The sequence below is a fragment of the Antedon mediterranea genome, chromosome 4, assembly GCF_964355755.1.
Source record: "Antedon mediterranea chromosome 4, ecAntMedi1.1, whole genome shotgun sequence".
Taxonomy (NCBI): Eukaryota; Metazoa; Echinodermata; class Crinoidea; order Comatulida; family Antedonidae; genus Antedon; species Antedon mediterranea.
The window spans coordinates 6,210,344-6,236,637 of record NC_092673.1 but is presented as its reverse complement, the minus strand read 5'-3'; the positions used below and the strand labels follow the sequence as shown (position 1 = coordinate 6,236,637).

At 32.8% G+C, this 26,294-nt stretch overlaps 2 protein-coding genes across 2 annotated transcripts in view; both read left to right on the top strand.

Moving 5' to 3' along the window:
* Positions 1 to 2,234, top strand: part of LOC140046491 (heparan sulfate 2-O-sulfotransferase 1-like) — a 105,194-nt gene extending 102,960 nt beyond the window's left edge. The window contains exon 7 of the mRNA XM_072091150.1: positions 57 to 2,234. Coding sequence (XP_071947251.1) covers positions 57 to 292 — 236 coding nt within the window. The 3' untranslated portion in view covers positions 293 to 2,234. The remainder of the gene's footprint in view (positions 1 to 56) is intronic.
* A 6,414-nt stretch (positions 2,235 to 8,648) lies between these two features.
* LOC140047952 (kynurenine formamidase-like) lies at positions 8,649 to 24,732 on the top strand. The gene is made up of 12 exons (XM_072092982.1): positions 8,649 to 8,742; positions 10,574 to 10,664; positions 13,025 to 13,126; positions 14,342 to 14,390; positions 15,377 to 15,462; positions 16,703 to 16,775; positions 18,313 to 18,416; positions 19,689 to 19,767; positions 20,579 to 20,717; positions 21,002 to 21,106; positions 21,718 to 21,797; positions 24,722 to 24,732. The coding sequence occupies exons 1-11, from the start codon at positions 8,731 to 8,733 to the stop codon at positions 21,748 to 21,750; spliced, it is 873 nt and encodes a 290-aa protein (XP_071949083.1). The 5' UTR covers positions 8,649 to 8,730; the 3' UTR covers positions 21,751 to 21,797; positions 24,722 to 24,732.
* Positions 24,733 to 26,294: the final 1,562 nt, after the last annotated feature.

Below are 26,294 nucleotides of genomic sequence, written 5' to 3'. Positions count from 1 at the left end.
TAGTAACTTTGGATTTATCTTTCCAGAATATAAACAGAAACATTTTTTCTCCACAGGCAAACGTTCCCACCTCAGAAAGACAAGCACTAAGATTGATCCGTCTGCTGCCACCATTGCTAAGATTAAGAACTCAATTGTATGGAAAATGGAAGATGAATTTTATAACTTTGCCAGAACTATTTTCCACGATGTCAAGCGAAGAACATTACATGTTAAAAATGGAGAATACATTAATGTACCACAACGTTTTACATTTGAGAAGATTAGACCAAAACTACCACAAAAAAAGTAAACGCGATGCGACTGTAATTATTAAAATTATATAGCGTAACACAACAACATAAATTTGAGAAGATCAGACCAAAACTACCACACGCAACAACAACAACAAAAATGACTTGTGTTAAATATCCTAGTAGATGCATTAAAGTGAACACTACCTAGTGATTTGTACGCACATACTAGGTATCAGGCATTTATGGTTAGCTGACCAGATTTGAACATTTGTTTTATTGAAAACATTTAGAGAAACACTAGAGGATTAAGTGAATACAATCTAAAACAACTTACAATATGTAAAGTGTTCGTATCCAGCTATTGAAGTACGTACATGTGATTATTCAATGCCCTAAAAAAAGTACCTCCATGCGATGTTTTCACGATCTGCTAGCCGACGGAAAAAGTTGCTAGCCGAGAGAAGAAGATCCTGATCTATCCTAAAGTTGAATATCGGTCAAACTGGGATGTGTTAAACTTGCCAGTTTTAGCTTTACTTTATTCTAATTATTCAGTATTTCTTTTTTAAGCTAAATATCAACCCAATAGAAATATTTAAAGCTTATTTTTGTTTAACGTGTTACTGCCATGTAATCATTATAGATGTATTTATGCAAAGGGAATGTTGTGCTTCTTATTTTACACTATATTTTTAGTGTTATGTTTTACATTTTTTACAAAATAATACTGTAGGAAAAAATACCAGTTTGTTTTATTAACTTTTACTTACGTGCCAATTCTTGAAGATTATTTTTTAATTATTTTTTCTACATTTACACCACAAATCACTAAACTTTTGTGTGTAAATTATCGCCATAATTGGTGTTTGCTTAGTTGGACCAGCTTAACATGAACCTGACAAAAAATTACTTAGTTAATCGCATAGGTAGACTAATATCCTAATTAATTGTCCAATGACAGTGTGGTATGATACAGGTGGCACATGTGATACACATAAGTTACTGTATTCAGGAATTTGCCTATAATACTAGTTAAATATTGTCATATTTTTAGGTATCTTATGAAAGCTTGAAAAGCTCACAATAAGTAATTGACGTTGCAGTTGTTACCCATTTCTGTTATTTGTGTCACTCGGTCAAGTCACTACAGAATCGGATTTCTCACGGATTGTCAAGTCATATACTTACTCATTTATGTTAAAACCCTCTACTTAAAATTTTTCTGAGGTTGTTTTAGTTTTGTACTTATTTTATCTTCTGGAAATCAAACAATTTGTGTCAAAAAAAAAGCTAAATTGATAAATCAACTTCTTGATCACTCCAAAAACTTGCTTTGCAAGGATGTAAGCATGACACATGTAATTTGACCAATCATGATGGGTCATCCGAACTGTCAATTGGTCAACTCACTTGCGTTGTGCCTACATCGTTGCTTTGCTTTCAAGCGGGAACCAAGCTTAAGGACCGCCTATTTTAGCCAATCAAAATAAAACCAGTGCCACCGGTTGATAAAAATCCAAAATTTATTAATAGCCATGGGTATTCAAGATCATTTCACATGGAAGTTGTTTGTCAGCACAAATACAATAAAAAATGAACAAAGGCATAAACATAACACCTTAAAAATCATCTTGAAAAATTTACATTATAAAGCTGACAAGAAGTCTTTATTACGTCTGTGGTTTGTTGTAACTTACATTCAGGAATTCTACCGGATATATTTACATATTAGGTTGATGAGTCACATCATTAATTATAAATTTTAATTTATTAAAAGCCATTTCATTGGCAAGATTATTTATAAATTTGGATCCATGAATAAATTATATTTTGTTGATCTAACATTAAAAAAATGTTTAAAACAATTATGACGATATTATCAGGCCATGAAAATAGGAGGAAAGACCATCATCAACGAGACACAAAACCACTCTCTCCAGCAACAGAACATCATAACAGACAGACACTTCTAATTACTGTTTGTTGAATTAATGTAACTAGATGGTACGCTCGCTTCGCTCGCGTACCATCTAGGTCGTGCCCACAGATGGTTCTCGAATACATAATAATTTCAGCGTTAAAAAACTGGCGATTTCAAATGTACGTACCGCAGGACAATAATACATGTCGTTTACAGGAACGAATAAATAGACACTGTGATTTATGTACTCAACTAAAATTAGCACCCTATTACTTCCGAAAGAGAAACTTGTCACAAAATAAGACCAATTGTTTAAGTCAAATTTAAACAAACTTAATTTGTGTTTTGTATGTAACATTAGGGTTGAGGGATGGGGAAGAGGATGGGTGCAAAGGAGGAACAATGTTAAAATATATTCTTTATCCATTTAGTAACGAAATATTAATTGCTTTCATGTTTTACAAATAATATACCACTAAACACAGTAAAACATTGCGATGTAATACTTTGTTGAAACTATCACCGTCCTAGTCGATTGAAATAGTACAGCACATGTAACGATACATCACTACGACGTGTATATGTTTATAATATAATGTAAAACAATTTGTGAAAACCACCTCTATTCGGGGAAAATCATAAATTCGATTTAATCGTCAATAAATATTAAATTATCTAACTCAACTTAATTAGTAGGCCTAATGGTTTTCAATTGTTTCTTAGAGCCAATTCATACTTAAGTTGGTTCCTACCCTACCCACCAAAGTTGTTCTGCGTTTAAGGCATGTGATGTACCGTAGGCCTATTCTCTACTGGTTTTACAACGCTACTCATGCCAGTGAGGGAAAGGTGATGATGTGGGTGGTTTAACTGCAATAATAAAGATTTGTACATAATATACGGCGAGTGAAAACGCTAGCTCATTATCCGTTTAAAAAAAAATTATATCCAACCTCTGCAGCACAGATTAAAAACAAAAATGGATCGAATTTCGAGTATACAGTACTGTACTTGCCTTTACGACGCCTGAGGGAATAGACACTTGTGAAACAGAGATTGGAATGTTCAATTCATCGCAAATCAATACATTTGTATAATCGTATATTAAATCTATCAAAATAGTATTTTGTTAAGAAAATCGGCCTGTCTTCAACATTATGATGATGTACTCTAGCTGTTCAACCAGTTTTCAGCTATTAAAAACAATTATCGTAGGAGGAGATAGGAAAATGCGAAGCCTCCTCGTATTTTTGTGGCGGGTATTTTTCAAGATGGACATCCATTAGACGGTGTATACCACGATCGGAAAACACCCCTATTTGGGGCAAATCGTTGAACCTAAATTCGTTTTAATCGTCAATAACTAATTACCTAACTCAATTTAATTAGTAAACAGGGTTACATCAGATGGTTAAAATCAGTACCGAAAGTATGAACCAACTTTATATACCATCGAGTAAAAATTCTAGAAATAAACCGAGATTTACCGAATTTTGCCCTTACGTAAATTTATATATAGATGATATGCAAGAGCAATGTACTTTATCCAATGTAATATTGATTGATATTTATTACACTATTTTTTTTACTGACAATATTTGAAAGTACAATTGATAATTATGATCATAATTTAAGAGCAATAATAAAAGGACAAACAAATTGATTGTCTCTAAAACCATATTTCAATGTAGTAAATTATGAAATTAAAAAGAAAGATACACTCTTACTTTATCGATAAAAAAAATTGAAATAAATCGTTTTTCTTTTCTAAAATTTTTTTTAAAATTGTTGTTTCTAAATGCAAGTTGCTCCACTAACGCAGGTGTACAAAAAATGCAAATTAGGTATACTTGGTATTTAATTTTGGTTCGGTTACGCATCTCAGCCTATGTTGACCCTTTTATGTTCCTGAGATATAATACAATTATGTTCAGAAACATGGCCTTTTCATTATACTTAAAATATGTTTTTTTATAGCGATTTTGTTAGAGAACATAAAACATAAACAATTGTATTATTATTATCTTATCGTATTACATTTTTTTTAATACAGTATTTATTTATTTTCACATTATTATTTGTTACTCTGCTATATTTTAAATTATATGTTTTGCTACTTAGAAATTAACTAGTTTTTCGTTTGCGGAAATCGTTATTAATTATGTATTGATTTTGAAAGGTGCACCAATAGTGAATTCTCTTAAACCATATTTGTATTGCTATCAATATTGATGTTAATTTTTTTATGTAAAATGTTGTAAATAAAATAAATAATTTAATTGAATTTAATCAAGTTATAAATTTAAGCGCTTTCAATTGTTAGTTTAAATTGAAAATGGACAGGATGTGTATAAGATCATTTTATGAATTTATTTTCTGAAGTAAATAGTTTACAATACGAGGACAGCTTTGGGTTTAAAATGTTAGTATTAGATATGGTTTTTTGTTACTGTATTGATATAATACCACATGGTGACCGACGCCGCTGTTTTGTGTTCATGCCGCTACCCGCATATCGATTGGGTGACACATTCAAGCAAACATGGAGAATCCGTTTTCTAACACTATAGCCAACCCCAACTTTGTTGGGTCTCCAAAGTGCCCTTTTAATTGTTTTATTTTAGTTGTTCTACAGTATTTTGTAATTCATATTCAAGCATACCTGCTTTCAGAGGATGGGAGAGGAAGGTTTTTATCATTGTGGTTGTAATGGATTATGTTTATAATAACTTGTAAGTTGTTATTATAATCATTGTATGGTAGCCTATACATATTTACTATTGCATCAAATCATGTATATTTGAGGTTTCTCTATTCTTTCAGTAGATTGATTTTACAACCTCAATATCTTGCATACATCTCTATGTTTTTTAATGACCAAAAGTAATAAATGATCTGGAATAAGTATTACACGGTGTCTTATAGGCGTATTTTCACATCTCTATAAATTGTTACAACTTGTAACCAGGTTTTATCTTTTTCGTATAAAATCCACCAAAAAGCTTTAAGATATAGATTTTTTAAGACAGTATTATTAATGCGAATGCACAAAGAACTTATTTTAGGTTATCTAAGTTAATACACTAAAACAAGATAAAATTTGGCTTGAATTTTTTTCTGGAATTTACTGGTTGCACAAATGCTAGTTACTTCCAGGGGGCTGTGCATTTCAGCATCCTATCATACTCAAAATTCTACAAAAAATGTCAAAAGCCTGACCATTAGTAACTTTAACAGTTGAATTAGAAGCATGTGATATGAAATCAACCAATCAAATAGAAGAATACCTTTGGTGTGTACCCACGTTGCCTCCTCCCACACATAATTCCACAGTTTTCACAGCATTTTCTGAAATTATAATGTATTTACTAACATATCAACTAGTTATCACGATCACCATGATCTTGACCAATTTAAGTTGACCACCTGGTCAAAGGTTAACATTTACTGCATTAATAATAATTATCTTTGATGAAGTAACTTTGTGGAATTACAGAACTTTTGTCTGATAATTTGATATACATGTTCACAGGAGTACAAAAATGCTATTTTTTCTATTGCTAGTATTATGTAACATATTCTCTCATTTTCCAATTATATTTTGTTCATTGTTTTAAACTGTTATGGTCTTAAATTGGTGGCGCTGTTTATGTAGCTGGCATAAATTTTAAGTGTTGCCTTTGATGTGCATTGACATAAAGTGACTTTGGCTCTGACTTTCAGCTCTAATTTTAATAAATGAGATACTTTCATTTTGCACATGCCCTTTAGTGATATAATTATTTATTATTAGGACCTTTACTTCTATTCATTTGTAACACATCCCAGTTATGCAAATGAGCATGTGGGTATATAATTACCATTTGAATACAGGTTAACAGTTAAATCCCACATGTCCATTTTAATTATGCCATAAAGCAATGTAAACGAGCTGGTTTTTTTCACACCCTTAGGTGAAGTGTCTTATGTGGTATAACAGTGTAAATTTAGATTAAAATAACTCTTTAAAGATTGAAAGTTATTCCACAATGTATCATTTAACTACTGTGTACTGTTAAACTTCATTCTAATATTAAGATGTTTTTTTTGTTACTAAGTAGAACCTGCTTTAGTATTATTAATATTTTGTAAATTATAATAACTTGATCTATTCATAGCGCAGAAAAAAAAATTCTTTTCAACAAAGTTGAGGTAACATATTGTCTGTATCTATATATTAACACTTTTTTGCCATGTTATTTAAAGATGTATTGTCCCCCTGAAAAAATATTTTTTTACATTTTTTTTTTGTTGAATATGCCATTTTAATATCATATAATAGTTATCCACTTTGACCAAAAATCTTCAAAAACTGTAATTTAAAGCAAAAAATAGTAAAATTGGCTGCTAGCCAATGGATTTTTGGTTGAATTTAACCATTTATTTTGTCATTTTATAAGTGAAAACATGATTTTTTTTCGTTTTTTTTTTCTAGGCAAGTGATTAACATGATTAAAACTATTAAAAAAATAACCTATTCAAAGTCTGATTTAATTAATCTTCATTTTTCATGTTTTTGGGGGACAATACATTTTAATTATTTATTCACTTCACTTCTCTTTTAGGTATATCCATATTTTGATAAAACAGTTCTCAAATATTTTGATGTAATATACAGTCTTAAACTTGAAAGGAACAATGATATTTTAAGTGCTGCCCTGTTGTATGTTCTACATTATTCTTTCAAAAAACAGATTGTACACCACCATTACATGTATTTCCAAGAAAGACTGAAATTTGTATAATTAAATCTCATTTGTTGAACATGTGCCATGTCTTCAGATCATTCATTTTTGTTTTCATAGACTATGATGATTACAATTATGATAAATATATATATTTGATTGATTTGATTTAGTTTTTAAATTACAACCAAAATAAAAGTCTATATTCTTGCAAGGATAAAACAATGTTATGATTTATTATATTGACTTTAAATTTACATTTTGAACCACTTATTTAATATTAATATTAAACCAATTTATTGTTTTTGTAACTGTAAAAAATGAAGGTGTTCTTAGATGGCACATATTGTTTCTGATAACACGTTTCAAATGGTGTAGAAAGAAGTATTCATCATTATGCAAATTCAACATTTGCATACTGATACATGTGTATATAGTGTACAAATGAATATAAAAAATAAGGCACCTATTGTAATACATGTGTTCCTCCACTACTAGTACACTGCGACTATCCAGGCTGATCAGACTTCTGTAGGCCTGTGTGTTTCTATTTATTTTGTCCATAAAACAGTAGCTTATAAGTGAAACATCACCTATTAATTTTTAAGTCCTATTAACTGCCAATTCAATGTATCAGACTAGAAGAAACTGGTAAAAGATATTTACGGAGCAGCCCAAGCGGAAATGAGGGCAGACTTTTCAGCGGAAAGGCAGTAATCATCATCAATGTAGTCCTATTGAAAGATATAATAATATAAATACGTACTCCAAACGTTTTTTGACTGTTAATATGTAATATGTAAAAGTACAAACTAGTGTTCTACTGACAAACTGTCACTTGCGATGTATTTTGTATAAAGCTCTGTCTACACTATCAAACCTTATGTGACAAGAAAATGTTATGTGCCCATATGGACACGGTGATATCATATCAGTACCATTATGTGGGCATATCACCACCATATTTTATATATCATTATCTTTATTTCAATAAAAAAACATAAGTACAATATCTAAAATATAAGTGGCAAGGCAACAAAAGAGTTGAATTGGGGCACTTATTTACAATGTGCTATTATATGGGCACTTTTTTGTCAAACAAGTTTGATAGTGTAGATAGAGCTTTATAACACTTATTTTTATACTGTATGTCAAACCAGACATATTCAACTATAGAGGAGGTGATATTATATTACTAATAGTTGGCCAATTAATTTGTTTAATATGGCTAACATGTTTTTACTGTAGTAGCATAATTATTATTTTGCTGAATGTTTGTCATAGTCTTTTAATCTTTCATTCTGTGATCTTGTTTAAAATTTAAATTCTAAACAACAGTGAAAAGTAAGTAACAACCCACTCAGCTTTGCGACATAATTTTATACAAGCAAAAACACCAATAAACAATATCAAAAATGTGTGTATGTGACGTTTTGTTTTCATGTGATTTTATAAGCTTCAGTAAGTTATAATTATACCTTACGTCGACAGAAAAACGTAAACAAGTAATCTAAGAAAAAATTGTAAAAAAGACAAAAATTTTGCTGAATGAATTTAGTATATTTAGTTTGATATATGAACTGTGATTTGAATTTGAATACTTATTATATCCCATCAAAAGTGATGAGTTCCAACCTTGAAAAGGTGGCGATCCTGATTGGACGGTAGTTATGTGACGCCACCATTCGTCCTTTTTTTTATTACCGCATCAGAGAGTGACGTGTGTGCCCACACAGCAGCTCAGCAGCAGCTAGCTCGCGTCACCACCACCACCACACTCTATTCATCAAACACCCACCCACCACCCCATCCACCACACACCACGTGTTGATTCGCTGTGTGTTCAAGAATGACAAGTAATGTGAGTATTTATTTTTTAAATAACCAGTTAGTAACTTTGCTGAATGGCGATAATGCAGTTTCGCACCTTAAATACGACTTAATGCCTAAGAATAGTTAGAGTAAGACTTCGTCCGCCGCCGTGACGTGTCGTGTGTGCAGCAGAGGAATCCGGGACGATTCGGCCCACTTTAAACCAAATTCATATTCATTTTTTTTGTGGTATTTAATTTATCAAGTTTTTAAAGGTGTTTAACAATCTGTATTTTATTGATATTGACAATGTTGATATAATATATAAAATAAATTACTAAAAAACGTAATTTTATATTCAATTTATTTATTACTTTGAAAACTTGGTGCAATTCGCCAAGCGGCCAACAGAGGGCGTAACTTGTTTATATCGTTCGATCGCGTGACTAAAAAATGATCATTTTCGACAATGTTTTCAAAATGTTTGCTTTATTGCATCTTTATCCCTAGTAGTACTACCCCATAGGCCTAGTCTCTCTGAAAATAAAGTTTGGGGAAAAGCTTTATTTATGCTTATAAAATGCATATCAAAGCCGAGAAATGTAAGTGGGCCGAATCATCCCGCAACCGTTGTCGTGCAGAGCGGGTGAATGTTTTTGAATTGGGTAGGCTAGAAAGAATGTGGTGCGAAAGTGCATAGCCCAAATGAAGTACAGTAGGCCTAGTAGTATAGTAGTATTATTAATATTTGGCTATGAAATATAACTATTAAAACAACTAGGCCTTCTGGCCTATTTTATTTTATTAATTTAACAAATAAAAATATTAAACCTACTCTATTCTAGTAGTATAGTAGTATTATTAATATTTGGCTATGAAATATAACTATTAAAACAACTAGGCCTTCTGGCCTATTTTATTTTATTAATTTAACAAATAAAAATATTAAACCTACTCTATTCTATATGAGGTAGGCCTATCTTTAGACTTAGCTTTTTATTTAGGCCGCACCTGTACTGGACAGACTGGGCCTAGGCTAGTGACTGTAGTAAACTAACTAGGCTAGGCCTACTAGAGAAACCTAGGCCCACCTACTACTAACTAGGATCTAGTAAGTAGGGCCTAGTAGGCTAGTAGTTAGTTAGTACTAACATCGTTGCAAAATATAGTTCTCGTCAGATCACAAAATAGAAGACAACATCAGCGTGGGATGATGTAATGGATAGTAATTAAATGGACTAGACCTAGATAGCATGTGATAGGCATGGTTTCAAGTCTGTTTTTATAGTATACCATATTGATTTTATCCTGTCTTGAGAAATGTTTAAAGTTCTCGTGGAAACCTAAAAACTTCGGCCGACGCTTTCCCACGACGTCTCGTCGGGATTCAACTCAGACAGCACCGACGAGTCAAGACTTTTATTGGGCCTCGTTGTACAATGCTGTTTGACTTAGCCTTTACTGTAATTCCCTCGTCCTGTGTACGGTACTTTACATGAAGTGCATGTTAAAGTACTTATACTATTTGAAAAGTATAGGGGATTGTCTCCCTGTGTAGTGATTTAGGTAGGAATTTCTTTCAGTTAAGCCAAGAACAATAATAAGTACTGTACCTTAAGATTCCTTTAAAATTAGAACAAATATTTTCAATACTGTACATCATCCAAAAAATACTAATATTTTTTAATATACTCAGCACCCTACAAAAATCCATTGCCAGCTTAGTTTCGTGACTATCATTGCCAGGCCTCAAGATTAAAGTATGAAGGCCTATCAGAACAGTGAGCAATGGCTCTCTATAGCATAAGTTGTTACTAATACTATATAAATACTCAAGCATTATTATTTCATAATATTTTAGTTTGTTATAATTTGTACAGTACTTGGAAAAAGCATATACTCCCAGCGCATGGTCTCAACGTCTACCACCAAACGAAGTTACTGATGTGCACTTCAAAGTTATGACTACAGGTACTTTTAGTAATTTTCTAATTTATTATTTCGGTTTATATCAACAATTTTGGAGCCACCGGGTTATGTTTTCTCAATTTTTAAATATCAATTAAATCATTTGTATAATTTAACATATGTTTCATCCACCCTCAGATATAAGCCGTACTTTTGATCAATTTCCATGCAAAGACCAGTATATAAGCACACTATTTATTGTTTCAAGGATGTACAGTACAGAAAGAAATTACTGCTTCGTATCTACGCGTAGGCTTTCGTAGGTAGAACGTAGGTCTCCTACGATGTATTGTTTGTAGCCTACGATGTATTGTTCTCTCCTACGATGTATTGTTCGTAGCCTACGATGTATTGTTCTCAGCCTACGATGTATTGTTATGAAATCTAGGCTACGCCTCGATCGTAGGGTGCTTCGTAGAAGCATGGACAATGCAAACAAACAATGTATTGTTTGCTAATTAAAATCCTACCTAAAGATAGTAGGTCAATTTTTGTAGCCGCCCTACGCATCGGTTATCCTAATTTGGACGGAAATCCGCCGACGAAACGACATCGGGCCGGTGGACCTCAGCTCATGTAGAGAGAGTCGAGGCTAGGCCTAGCCTGTTTCGGCGGCCTACACTATAAATTATTTATTCCTACCTTGTTGGGTTAGCGAATTATAAAAACGACACCTAGGCTAGGACACCAACAAAATATATGCAAAATAAATATATGTTCCATATTAAGATTTAACACACATAATAGGCCTTTTAAAATGATTACGACATGTATAAAGAAAAAGGCCCGACCAGAATTTGGAGGGGAAAAAACATGTGAGCTGAGCAGTTTAGAGAGAGTATTATGTTTCATGTCATGTGACACAAAATCCAGGTACACGATCTTAATTACTGTTTTATCGTCGTCAGACGGTAGCCACCCTCTCATGCTCGTACTGAGTAAAAAAAAACATGTGAGAGATTGCAGTAAGCAGAGAGTATCGCGTTTCATGCCATGTGACCAAAAAAAACTAGGTCTGTATTAATTACGGTCTTCTGTCGGCAGTCTTTTTGAGAGACCGATTGAACGTCCTGATGCTATATTTAGAATGAATTGTTTACGATCTTTTTTTCTCGGCAACGTTTCTGGATGGGACTGGACGTTCGCTTATTATGTTTATTAGTTGGCCTGTTCGTTGCGGTTCACCTGTGTTGAAATCGTGTCTCTCTCTACATTATACATCGTGGCAAATTTAAACACACACGAAGGAAAAGATTACGATTAAAAAATATTATTTATTTTTTATTAATTTACAACTTTGTCCTCCGCCAGTTAAATTTAACACATTAATTTCACACCTTACTTCACTAAGAACATCGTAGTAGGTTACGAACTCCCTACGAAGTTCAGAACGTAGCTCATTGAAAGTTTTTTATTGAGGTTACGAAGCCAAACAATGGAACCTACGAAGCCAACAACGTAGCCTACGTTCTATCTACGAAGCTACTTCGTAGGTAAAGTTGCATTATTTCCTTTCTGTACTGTAATTATGGTGGGCAGTAATGACCTTTAGACACCTTTTGTCTACAAACTAGTTTGATTAAAAAGTGTGATGTGCCCAAATATGGTAGAGATATGTTCAAATTTGGTAAATACATCGTGTCTATTTGGCAAATCATATTTTGTTGTCACATAAAGTTTGATAGTGTAGACAGAGTTTTACTCAACCAAAATCATGTTTTAGGTTTTCCACTCAGTATAAATTCAACACCTACAGTACCAAAGACACATAACCCATCCTTAACTTTCAGACATCAACACTCTAGATATTTTGGGGGACATTCCTGCTCAGACCAATTAATACATTACTTAAGGTACCATGCACAGTATCATATGGCCTATTTCTGCTGCATAAATGCCGAATATTTAAAAATTGTGTTTAAAAAATATAATTTTCACATTGCAACTATATTTCTGGTATGATGATTATTTGCTATCAAAAAATTAATTAAATCAATGGGTGGTGTCAATGAAAAAAGAGTAACAAAATACATTACCAAAAATGCAGCATGCTATGACATTTAAGATGCTACAGTTTAGCTTTAGCTAAATCAAATAACCATATCGAAAATGTGCACAGAGCGGCGGTTACATGGATAACACAAAATAGATTGGATGTATTTAACTGGCTGGTTTTGATATTTCTCCTGTTTTGCTACCAATAAATTAGGGTAATTTGTTGACACTTCTTTAGGTGGTTAAAAAACAGGCTGTTTACCCTGATAAACTAAGCACAGTCATATCATCATCTGCTGGTATCTTGGCACAGAACAGGCGCTTCATTAAAATAAAATCAACTTATATTATATAATAATTTTTTTTAGGTTCAAAGAAGGTTCAAGAAAAGTACAGTACAGAAAGTGTTCTTTATGGCCCTTATGATTCTCAGAAATTAGAAATCGTGTACCAACCAGAACATAATGATGGTGAGAAATTTAATTGTTTGCGCTTCTAAGATTATGATATGAAATTGATAACATTTGAATACATGCTTGTTTGAAATATGGACCAGTAAAACTTATAACAACCACCAGTAAAATTTAAACTGACGTGACCATTAATATTACGTTCTTCTCTGACCCTTGAATTGTTAATTATAACGATCATCATTGAGAGGATTAACTACTGCTGTTTATGGCTAAAAAACTGCTATTAAACTTTACAAAATTTCAAGGCCAATAAACTTGTTAAGCGTCAGTCAACCACCTCTGAATAATAAAGGGTAGGTTGTGCGTTTTTTCAAAGTACTATCATTTTGATAGGTCATCAACATTGATATGCTACCATTTTAAACACTGCCCTTTAAAACATGAACGAATGAATCACTAAACATACATTTTCAAATAAAAAAAAAATCATGTAAATGCAATAAAATTGTTGCTGTACACACATAATGCTACAATTTTATCAGAATTTTTAGTTTTTTTTTTTTTTAAATAAAAATTGTTTAAAAATATCAGTGGCTTTAAAATCGACGGTGAGGCTTATTATATTGTTTTTTCACCCTTAATACAGTATGTTTAATGGCCAGGTGCAGGCAAAAAATTTCTATTGATCATACATTCCAATAATTATCGATCTATAGTTTCCCCCTATGTTTCATAATTTTTGGGATTTTATTTGTGTTGAAAATAAGCACTTTCTTATCAGTTCAAATTACACAGTAAAATCTCTATTCTTTTGTACACAAATTTTGTAAATAAAGAGGCATTTTAAAAAGCTATGAAAACTAAACAGTGTGGTAAAAAATGTTATCAGATGACTATAGGTAATATAACTTGATTAATATTAATAATACATTTCTGGTATTTTTATTCAACTTCAGATTTTTATTTTCATGCTATGGCAAAAATTATCCACCGTATATCCACCATCTTTTTTCACCTTCTAGGGAGTTACCAGACATATTATTACATTAGGTTAACTACCTAACAACTGAAAAAAGAATCTTTCTGGTTTTTATGGAAGAATTTTGCCAAATTTTGTATTTGACCATATTAAGGGAAATTCATGTTTCTTCGTCTTGATTTCTGTTACAAATATTTGATTTATGTACAATTAACCAAAAATGTTATTAAAAATTCATGCCTGTACCTGAGCTTTAACATGTTTTTTTAATTTTGTCATTTCTGAATTTTCAGATGCCCCAGTGATTGTATTCATTCATGGAGGATATTGGGTAGAGGGCTGGTGAGTTCATTGGTTAAAATTAAATTTTGCTTGTACTTATCTGCCTCAAAATGGTGTTAACTTTTTTTAGCTATAATGACTATTTCTGCTGCCAAAAATATACCACAGTATTTTTTACAAACTTGTGCTCATGAAAAATGTACTATGTAAAAAAAAAACTTATTTCTGGATTTACAAGGACCTTATGTAACATTATAAATTCAATATATAAATATATGTAACATTTTAAATTCAACTATAGCATTTTCTAGGCTTTTTTATTCGTTTTTTATATTGACTTACTTTTTTTTTTAATAAATACAAACTAGTTCAAATTACTATACCCAGTGGATTGAAAAAAATAAATGGTGTGGCAAAACATTTTATTACTTAAAATTTTAATTTGGTATTGATTTTAAAACAATTTTGTAGTACTTTATAATTTAATTTATAAATAAATAATAATGAAGTACAGTAGAACCTCGTTTTACGTACCCTGATTTTACGTTCCCTGGATTTTACGTACGCTTAAAATAACCGATGACATCATCCTTTTCTTACATTGAGGATGCAATTTAACAACAACAAAGCATAATAAAAATGGCTGTGTGAGGAATTCTGCTGTGTGAGAGACAAGCTAGCTACACACAAGCATTCCCCTACAGCAGCGACTGTTTTTATTGATAGAAAATACAAGAACATTGATATTTTAATCGCACAGCCTGTATACTGTACTTTTTTAGTTAGGCCTCACATCTTGCTAGCCTGGCCAGGCCTAGCTAGTGACCACCTGCATGCTGTACAGTAAAGTAGTACTGCCACGGTAGCCCTTATACAGTAGCTATGATCTCTACGTACTTGGGATGAATTTAAGGTCAACCTTGATTTTACGAATCCCTTGTTTTACGTACGCCTTTCGGTCCCGTACCGTACGTAAAATGGAGGTTCTACTATATTTGTGTATATATTGAATTGCGATAAAAATAAATAAATTCATTATTTTTCAGTCCTGAAAATCACATGGGTATTGCTGACCAATTTGTAAAACATGGTGCAATATATATTGCCATGGGATATGACCTAGCACCAAAGGGTAAGATCTGAAAGCAAGTTTTTGTTATCAGTCGAATTCGCGTAAGTCGAAAAATCGCGAAAGTCGAATTTTTAGGAAAGTCCCAATTCTTTCCTATACATTACTATGTAATTTTTATTTCTAAGTCGAATTTTTCTAAGTCGAAATTCGTCTAAGTCGACGTCTTTTTGCGGTCCGAATACACATATTCTTTAGTGATTTATATCGTATACGTCGAAGTCACAAATTACGCGGCAACAACGCGTTAAAAAAGCCGATGAAACGTACGTAATTCGATAAACAAACAACAGAGGGGAAAATGTGGGACCATATCGGTTCTCTCAAGCAGGTTGTATAGTATAGGCGGCGTCCTACAACTCGCGCTAGTGTATAGTGTATGAGTTGTTTCAGAGTTGAGAACTTGAGCGGCGTTTTGTGGGTACCTATTTTGTGCTAGACAGATGGCAATAAACAATGGATACCGATTTCGAATAAGAACCGAAATGTATTTATTATACGTTTTTGTATTGTTTCGGAAAAATACAGTTTATCATTGTCGATAAAGAGGCTTAGCATTTATTAGGCCTAGCTAGCTAGCTAAGCAAATTCAATTCAAGAAGGCTCATCGCGTGGGCCGCGATCGCGACAGGCTAGGGTCCACCACTACTAGGCCTAGCCATAGCGCAGCTAGTAAGTGAACCTAGGCCTAGGCCTAGCATTTTTTGGGGAAATCTGTAAGTCGAAGTTCGCGTAACTCAAATTTTTATACCGGTCCCATTAGATTCGACTTAGGCGGAGTCGACTGTACATGTGAATTTATGATCACATTATCAACTATTTAACAGATTAAAGAGTATTTCACACCTGTGCCGGCACAGTTCCGGTCCGGTGAAACGAACACCAATGTTTCGTTTTCACGACGCAGCTATGCGCCAATCGATACACTGAACATTCGCCTTGACCCCTACGTAGTCATGTACCACTGAGTTTACATTGCTGAGTGTGTTGAGCATATTAATGCAGGAATGCATTCTTCACCATGCTTTAACAATAATATAATGTTATGTTATATATTGTAGGTTATTTTTATATACTAAATGATATTTGAACAGTGGTTTTGCTTTAATCCCTGACCGGTTGACTATCTATTGGTATAATATTTGTATCGGCATTCACTCTCTATTGTCTACCATGTTAGTTTTTCACCAAAGTTGTGGAATCCTTTTATTAAATTTGTGGTGTTTTTTTTGTATTTCAACAGTATCTATGCCGGAAATAGTAAACCAATGCAAGGCAGCATTTGCTTTTATTTTGAATAAGTTTCCAAAATCAAGGTATATATATTAATTTGTATTGTGCTTTTTTTTTGTTTCATTTATTAGTTATCTCTTTTAAAGCAGATATGCTTATAATTATTATGTTATCGTAAAACTTATACTTAATACATTTTGGTATTAATTAATTTTCACATAATTTGTTTGATATCTACTGTATGTTATTTTGTTTCTGATGTTGCACTTGATAGGCACTGCTTGTCTGTTCTCTCTCTTTTTAAAATATCCATTATTCCCTACGCTAACGCTAAGGTCAAATTTGCTTTCGCAAAATTTGCGTACGGTCGCCGATTTTTGTTCGCAAAATTGCAAATTCTTTCGCGAATTTTATAAACCAGGAAAATGGCTAAATTTTAAATTTTTATTCATTCAAAATTTGTGATTAAAATACAAATAAAATATGACCGCATTAAAAAATGTTAGGCCTATCTACTGCAGCCTAACCGGCCTGACGCGATACCAGTTGCCACGGCCAAGGAGGTCTACTCAATAGTTGACTATCTATATGCCACGGCCGAGTCATGTATGATCGGCTTCAATTATCAGCATATGCAGCCTGCCTGGATGAAGTTTTTCATCACAAACAATATAATAAATAGTTTTTGAGTTGTATGCTTCTTATTCACTCATGAAAACATCGTAACACACACCACAAACGAACTACGACGACGTCGGAATGTTCATGCAGCATGTTTGTTATTGCGCGATATTTGCATCTGTACACATGCGCAGTTTGTTTGTTTGTTTGTAATTACAATTATTCTCCTTAGTCGGGCGCGTGTACATTTACAGATAACGCGATTTACAACTATTCGCCTGTACAATAAATAGGCCTCCTAGCGGAAAACTCGTTTTAATTTATTCGAGTGACGCGAAAAAAACGTTGTTGATGGTAAGTAACGCTACATCGCTGTCACTTATTATAGGCTGGCGACGGCGGCGAAGTCGTTGTGGTTTACATAAAACTTTAATATTTGAAGCCTAGGTAGGGCCTAGGCGGACGAAGTTTTGAGTTTTTAAGGAAAAAGTTTTGCGAATGATTAAAAAAAATGTTCGCAAATTGACAACTCCAATCGCAATTTGCGAAAACGCGAATGGCTAACGTGAGCGTAGATTCCAATATGTTATGGTGTTTGTTGTTTTATCATTATGTTTTGGATAAATAAAAGAAACTGGAGGATCGACCCATACATACAGTTTACAAAATACTTTTTTTGATACAATAGAGCAGAGAGTTACAATTACAAAATTTCGTTTTTATACACATTTATTTTAATTATGTATATTTAATTTTTGATAAGATTGGGAATTTAATATTTCAAAATATATCCCAAAACCATGTTTTCTGCCTCATAAATAATTCTATTGAATAATTAAATATAATATGTTTATTTTTGTAGATTTTTTATTCCATTTTTGTATATATTTTTAATGCTTTTTACTGCTACATTTTTTATTTACAATTTGTAATTTGATACAAGTTTTTTTTTGTAATAATGGAACGTTTTCCTATTGTAATCTAATTTTTGTTACTCAGGGGAATATATATAACAGGGCATTCAGCTGGTGGTCATTTGGCTGCAAGAATACTGGAAGTTGATTGGGTACAGCAACTTCAACTGACCAGAAACCCAATAAGAGGTAAGATTGCAACATCCTTCTCCTAATAACCACTCAAATATGTGTAATTGTACCACAAATTAAAAAATCATTAAAAACCTATAATATAATATTATTGTAACATTGGTTGAAATGTGGAGACCAAGTTCTTTAAAACCTGCATTTAAAAATAAAACCACCTTGGCATAGCACAGATGTTGCCTTTAATTGTGTTCACCTCCTAGACTAATTATGAAAACATAACCACCTAGACTATTGTGAAAACATAACCTCCTACTCCTAGACTATTGTGAAAACATAACCTCCTATACTATTGTTAAAACATAACCTCCTAGACTATTGTGAAAACATAACCTCCTATACTATTGTTAAAACATAACCTCCTAGACTATTGTTAAAACATAACCTCCTAGACTATTGTGAAAACATAACCTCCTAGACTATTGTGAAAACATAACCTCCTAGACTATTGTGAAAACATAACCTCCTAGACTATTGTGAAAACATAACCTCCTAGACTATTGTGAAAACATAACCTCCTAGACTATTGTGAAAACATAACCTCCTAGACTATTGTGAAAACATAACCTCCTAGACTATTGTGAAAACATAACCTCCTAGACTATTGTGAAAACATAACCTCCTAGACTATTGTGAAAACATAACCTCCTAGACTATTGTGAAAACATAACCTCCTAGACTATTGTGAAAACATAACCTCCTAGACTATTGTGAAAACATAACCTCCTAGACTATTGTGAAATATGAATTCGAATCTCGGTTGGGGTGACTTTTTCTTATTCTCACAGATTTCCACATATTGTTATCATATCATTATCGTTTCAATTTAATGAATTATATATATAATATATGATATAATGTCACTTACCCAGGAGACTTGAATTAGGAAACTGTTTTCATAAATTGGGTAAACCATCAAACCAGTACTACAGAAGAATATTTTTTAACATTACCAATACCAATGCATAGTAAACTTTAATCATTTTATAACATAAGCTTAATGAGATTTAAAATAAATGTTGTATAGAGAAAAACATAACCGCCTAGACTATTGTGAAAACATAACCTCCTAGACTATTGTGAAAAAATTGGACCCATTGGAAATAAATTTACTTGTCGATTTTATGAGTCATCCTTGCATCCATTCACTTTGGTTTTATACGTGTTTAATTCCCAATTTGTTGTATTTTTTTCTTGTTTTAAATGTATTGTTGAATGGATGCTAAATGAAAACCTCCTATACAAAGGTAATATAGTTGTCTATCATTGTAGGTGCTGTTCTAATGAGTGGGCTGTATGACTTACAGCCTCTGCTTCAAATGTCTGTCAACAATGATGTCCACATGACAGAGTAAGTTATAAGGAACAATTTGTGAATTATTGAAGCTCTAAAAATTGACCATGAATATAAAAGGGCGGAGGTGGTCAAGGATACCTGCCTTCAAAGTCTTCCACACATCCTAAAGTCTATTTTAAGGCCTTAAATATGATTTAATTTCAACACAGCACTAAAACTTCATATAAATGAGATCGTAGGCCCCCACTGGTTTTCATCTGTTGGTAAAATTTATATATATATATAATATAAACACAACAGTCAAAGAACATTAATTCTTATCAAACGGTTTAGAATTGTTCTGTGCCTGATGTGTTTATATATATATATAAATGTATCTCTTTGGAGATCCCACTTCGTGTGCATAAAATACTGAAAGATGAGGGCGTATCAATTTGATCTACTGGTGCGCGTGCGTACAATTAAGGGACTAGTGCTGTTCCGCCGTACCACGCCGAAAATGTTAAAGAGTCGTTATCCAATCGAGTTTGAACAATACCATGAAAGCCCCAGTGGTCTAAGTGTTAGGAAAGCTGCATATCCAGCACAAGGTCCAAGGTTCGAATCTCGGTTGGGGTGACTTTTTCTTATTCTCACAGATTTTCTCATATTGTTGTCATATCGTTTCAAATTAATGAATTATATATATAATATATGATATAATGTCACTTACCCAGGAGACTTGAATTAGGAAACTGTTTTCATAAATTGGGTAAACCATCAAACCAGTAGTACAGAAGACTTATTTTTAATATTACCAATGCATAGTAAACTTTAATCATTTTATAACATAAGCTTAATGAGATTTAAAATAAATGTTGTATAGAGACATAGCCAAGCAAGAGAGCCCTATGACACATGTTGATGATGTTGGAAAGTACTGCAGCAGTGTAGAAGTAGTGCATGTTGTGGTTGGTGAGATGGAATCACCAGAATTTAAACAGCAATCATCTGACTATGCAAGGGTATGTATTATTTATAAATTATGTAAAGAAAAAAGGGACCATGTAAAATTAATGTTGGCAACCTTTCTTAGGTAATACACACATTTGAATTGATGAATACAGTCAATGGAACCTTCATATTCCTTTCATTTCAATCCTGACTACCCATTTTATATATTTATTCCACACTATTTAACTTTGCCCAGCTTTGCATCAGCCTCTCTTAACTGATTTAATATTCAACTCATAAACATTAATTATTTGTATAATTATGAAGTGTTTTTATCTTTTAATTTCAATTTTAGTCTTGCAAAGCGGTCGGAGTGAACACGGAGTACAGAGTAGTTCCACATGTAGATCATTTTAATTTGATTGAAAACTTAATGAAGAACGATTATATTTTGACACAAGTAAGATATGAATCTGCAATTTATACAAGTAATAAAGGTATACAAAAACACCACTCAATATCACCAATATATATCACAATTTTACATTATTATTTAGACAGACCTTAATCATATTGTATTGGTTTTCATGACAAATAAACAATAGGTGGTATATCAAATATTAAACATTCTTGTTTTTAAGCATTCTTTTCATCTATTTTAATCACATCTTTTTATGTTTTAATGTATTATGCATAACCTTGAATCTATTGATAATAAAATAAAATTGAGATTGTCTTGATGAGCAGAAAAATATAGAATCTATTTACACTGAACACAGACGGGCAGTTGAGCGGAGATTCAATGACATGATTTGATTTATGTGTCAATAATGCAAGTGCCATAGTAGGCCTATAAGCACCCACTGTCCACCACACCATTAACAAATTCCGTACGCTGTGTTAATGGGACAAGCCACAAGATTTTCCCTATTGCTTACTGTTTTGTCTGTGTATATTGGCCTTTATGGTAAAACCATCTTCCAAAGGAATGCTAGCCAAAAATATCGATTGATGGAAGATTTTTACATTTCACCTACCATTTTAATTTCATATTAAACACTTATTTTTCAGATAACTCAGAAGATGATGGGTCTAAATATCTAATCAAAACAACGATTTTAAATAATTATAATTATATAGTGCAGGTAAGAGAATGAAGTCTACATGTTTGGCGCCACCAAATAGTGAGAATGGTTTCGTCTGACTGACTTCTACAAACGCCACCGAGTAGCAGCAATTTTAGTCTGTTTGATAGTTATCTATATGGTTCGCATGGTTGACTGGTATATGGCAAAACAAATCTGTAGGAACCCCTTTTAAGAGGACACCTTAGGAACCCCAAAAAATGTCCCCTTACTAAGGGTAATAAGTTTAAACATATATTGCCCTGCATTCTTTTCTCTGGAAAGTGTCCCCTACCGTAGTTGTTTTCTGCAGTTTTCTAGATTAGTTTTGCTACCTCAAAAATGGTGCTTTTTTCATGGTTTTACGGTGTGTTGAAGGTTTAATTCCAAGGTATATTAATTTTTAAATTTTTGTTTTATTTGATACAGTACTATGCCAAAATACTAATTGTAAGGATGTAATATGATTCATTTTATACAATATAGTTTATTTTAAACAACTAGAAGGTACGCGAGCATCCCAAAGTTGCTCATCTTAATATAAATTCAAATGTATAAAATCTGTAGAAGATATTATTTTAAACAAAGGCATTATCAAGGGAACCCATCCGTTTTAAATGTTGGAAGCAAAATAGGGGAAAAAATAAAACAGGGTTTTGCTGCTTTGTACAAACATGGACTTGCTATAAAATGTAATAATGTAGATAGATATAGATTTCTTGAATGTTGAATGTTCACATTTTTAATCGCTTGTGCCAACTGTCGTGTAATCATTTTTTTGCGAAGTCGGTAATACCACTCAGATGCGTAATTGTCAACTGTACATCTCATAATTACAGCTTTTAGAGCATCTTCACACTATGAACAAGGCTTAGCAAGTTCAATTTGAATACCATAAATTGTACATTTTAATGTACATAAAAAAATATGCATTGAATCTTGCTTGAGTAAGGTACCATTCGTAGCCATCTCTATTATGCAAGTCTTCAATCGGTACAGGCTCAGCACAACCCTTTTCCAGTAAATTTATTTATTTATTTCGGTATAAAAAACATATATACAAAAAGCAGCAGAAGCTGAAAGTATTGCATTTACATAAAAACTGTATAAAAAATACACAAAAACATCAAAACATTAACATAGAAAAATTCAATACATTAAGTAATACAAATTTATACAAAAAACAAACACGAAATAGTCATACAAAAAAAGGGAAAATCAACAACAGCAAAAAAGTGATTAAAATTCATTAGATTGAGAGTACCTATTGCACATGAGACAAAAAAGGTAAAATTAGATCAGGTATATGTTAGTTAATTATTTAAATTTCAGAATTTCAAGCCAATGATTAGATCTCAAAGTTTTCAAGGGTTTGTAATACAGGGGGGAGCATATCGCAGGACCTCATGTCCGTAACGCATAATTTTTTCTGCCATTTTCTTCTTTAAAAAGTCACATGAACTGTGTTCATCATTGTCTATTGAAGTTTTCCAAAACAACAGTGTGGATTCTTTAATGAACCGTACTTCTTGTACGTCAAACAGCAATGGCTTGTTAGTGTATTTGCCTTGGCTCATCCCATTTTCATACAAGATGAAATCAGCTGGTGATATTTCCAAAGCAGATCCTTTAGAGTTTACAACTGAAGTGAAGTCATCTGCATCGTACGCATGTTTCCTTTCCCTCATGGTTTTTTCAATCTGTGCATGGAATGAGTCGGCAGACATAAAGGTATGACCTGGTTTGAGATACCGGAAAATAGATTCTTGCGGCCCTTCCAACTTGTTTACTTCAGCAACCATTGCTGTATAAAGTGTCCAGTTTTTGTTTTGGCCGCTACAATTATCCACATAGAATATGAATCGTTTCCTGTCCCTAAACATAGTGCTGTTCATGTATTTTGTGTATGTACTCGCTACATCCTCAGCGGTCTGTCCAGCAGTGGCCTCTGTCCAAACAACACCGATGATTGGATCGTCATTACATTTCCCCCCACACCACCCCCCTATCGGCGTAAATGTCATGTGGAATTGAACAAGGCGCCTGGTGAAAACGCAGCTATTGACACCATGCCAATCAAGGAGAGCGTTTATTTTAATTCACTTCTGACCTTTACATACAAGTACCGGTATCGTTCGAAGAGCTACAGATTCACTACTATGTCCCGTGTTCATGGTTGCCTAAATCTGAAGTGAAAATCATTTGAAACCAATAGTGAACTTGAGTTACTTCTAATTCTGCAATATTGTAATATAGTGTTATGTTGAGGTACTGACTTCTAATGAAGACTCTTACTCGCTTGAAACTGTAGTAACACATTGTTTATTCAATAATACGTTATATACTCAATACAATATAGAAACAGGAACAGAGTATACAGTGATGCTGTCGGTGAGGTGTGAAGTGTGTTGGTCTGCTTCTGAAGAAGTGGCTGTGAGGTGTGTGCTCCGTGAGGTGGCTTTAAGGTGTGTCTGGGCTCTTCTGAAACTTGGGGGTATATTGGCTTCGGTTCATTTGCATATGTCACTACGTCATCTGTGAGGGTAACGATTGGTCCTAAGTTGGTCCAGGGGTGTTTAAGTAGAAGTGATTAACGGTATAATAAGGTATTTCAATGATGGATAACACTGTCAAATCTGTACTTAAATAGTGTCAATCTCTCCTGATTTAACGGTGAGAAAAGTCACAAAGTTATTCTTTAGGGATTCGATTATAAACTAAATGGTCATTAAAACATCTGGACAAACTCTCCTCTGGACTTTCTGGGCCAATTTCGTGAACTTATTTGAATTCTGATACAAAGGTTAATTTCTTAATTATAAAAGGATATCATTATATTACAATATTAAGGAATTGGTTATTGAAACCAATCATAATGCTTTGTTAACTTGCATGTTTCATAGTTAATTTCACTGTACTTTTAACTAGTACTTACTTCTTTCCAAGTAAGGCATTGATGAGGCAAGTTTTACCCACTTCTTCCTGACATCAGAGTGAAGTAAAAATCATTTGAAACTTGAGTTACTTCTAATTCTGCAATATTAAGGAATTGGTTATTGAAACCAATCATATTGCTTAGTTAACTTGCCTGTTTCATAGTTAATTTCACTGTACTTTTAACTAGTACTTCTTTCCATGGAGGAAATATATTTCCTCCATGCTTCTTTCCAAGTAAGGCATTGATGAGGCAAGTTTTACCCACTTCTTCCTGACATCAGAGTGAACATCTGGGTGATCATCAGAGTGAACATCTGGTAGACTTATTTCAATTGGTTGGTTCATTTAATCTAAATTGATGTCCATAGATTCATTCTGTACTTTTAACTAGTACTTCTTTCCAATAATGATATGATAAATGATAAAATTAATACAATCTGAGTGACTATATTGTATTTCAAAAAATTGTTACTAAGCAAAGTTGTATAAATAATTATAGATTATCAAAGATGTTTTTTTTAGATAATTAAATGAATGTCTCATTATATTACTATGTCAATTATGTCCATACTAGTAACACTTGCAGATTGATACATTTATTCATATTCATTAAAAAAAACTCACTTTGGAAAAAATTTACTTCCCTTTGTCATGGTGGAGCAGCATAGTATAGTGGCCTTCTTTCAGATTAATTGATTCATTTCACTTATTTAAAAAAAAATTATTTATTATGGATCAAAACATCTTCCACACCAGCAGCAAAAACTGAAAAGGGTGGATTACATTAAAAATCAAGACATTAAAATGCGAATATAAATACACCTTAAACATTAAAAAAATTCTAGATAAGTATGGTATAGTTGATTGTTTAATCTTTCAGTAGGACACCTACACCTCTCCAAGCCATTGGCTGCATTTCTTCTTAGAGATTCTAGTACTGGGTCCATCGGTAACCTATCTCTGAATCTATTACAGGCCAAAATACCTTTACCAAACGTTGGGATAAGGTTTTCTCTACGCTTACTTATTACAAGTTTATCATTTATTGATAAGCTTAGTTAACTTGCATGTTTCATAGTTAATTTCACTGTACTTTTAACTAGTACTTACTTCTTTCCAAGTAAGGCATTGATTAGGCAAGTTTTACCCACTCCTTCCTGACATCAGAATGAACATCTGGGTGATCGTCAGAGTGAAAATCAGGGTGATCATCAATGAATTTGGGTCACTTTGAAGTGCTGTAAACATTATGTTTTGGCTAAATCTGAAGTGAAAATCATTTGAAACCAATAGTGAACTTGGGTCACTTTTAAGTGCTGTAAACATTATGCTTTGGCTAAATCTGAAGTGAAAATCATTTGAAACCAATAGTGAACTTGGGTCACTTTTAAGTGCTGTAAACAATTATGCTTTGGCTAAATCTAACATGGAAACTTGAGTTACTTCTAATTCTGCAATATTAAGGAATTGGTTATTAAAACCAATCATATTGCTTAGTTAACTTGCATGTTTCATAATTAATTTCACTGTACTTTTAACTAGTATTACTACTTTCCAAGTAAGACATTGATGAGGCACGTTTTACCC

What these genes read in the sequence shown, in the direction of transcription:
- LOC140047952 (XM_072092982.1), top strand. An exon ending in ATATGACCTAGCACCAAAGG is followed by an intron (nt 15,463 to 16,702) that starts GTAAGATCTGAA and finishes GTATTTCAACAG; the next exon opens with TATCTATGCCGGAAATAGTA. An exon ending in AATAAGTTTCCAAAATCAAG is followed by an intron (nt 16,776 to 18,312) that starts GTATATATATTA and finishes TTTGTTACTCAG; the next exon opens with GGGAATATATATAACAGGGC.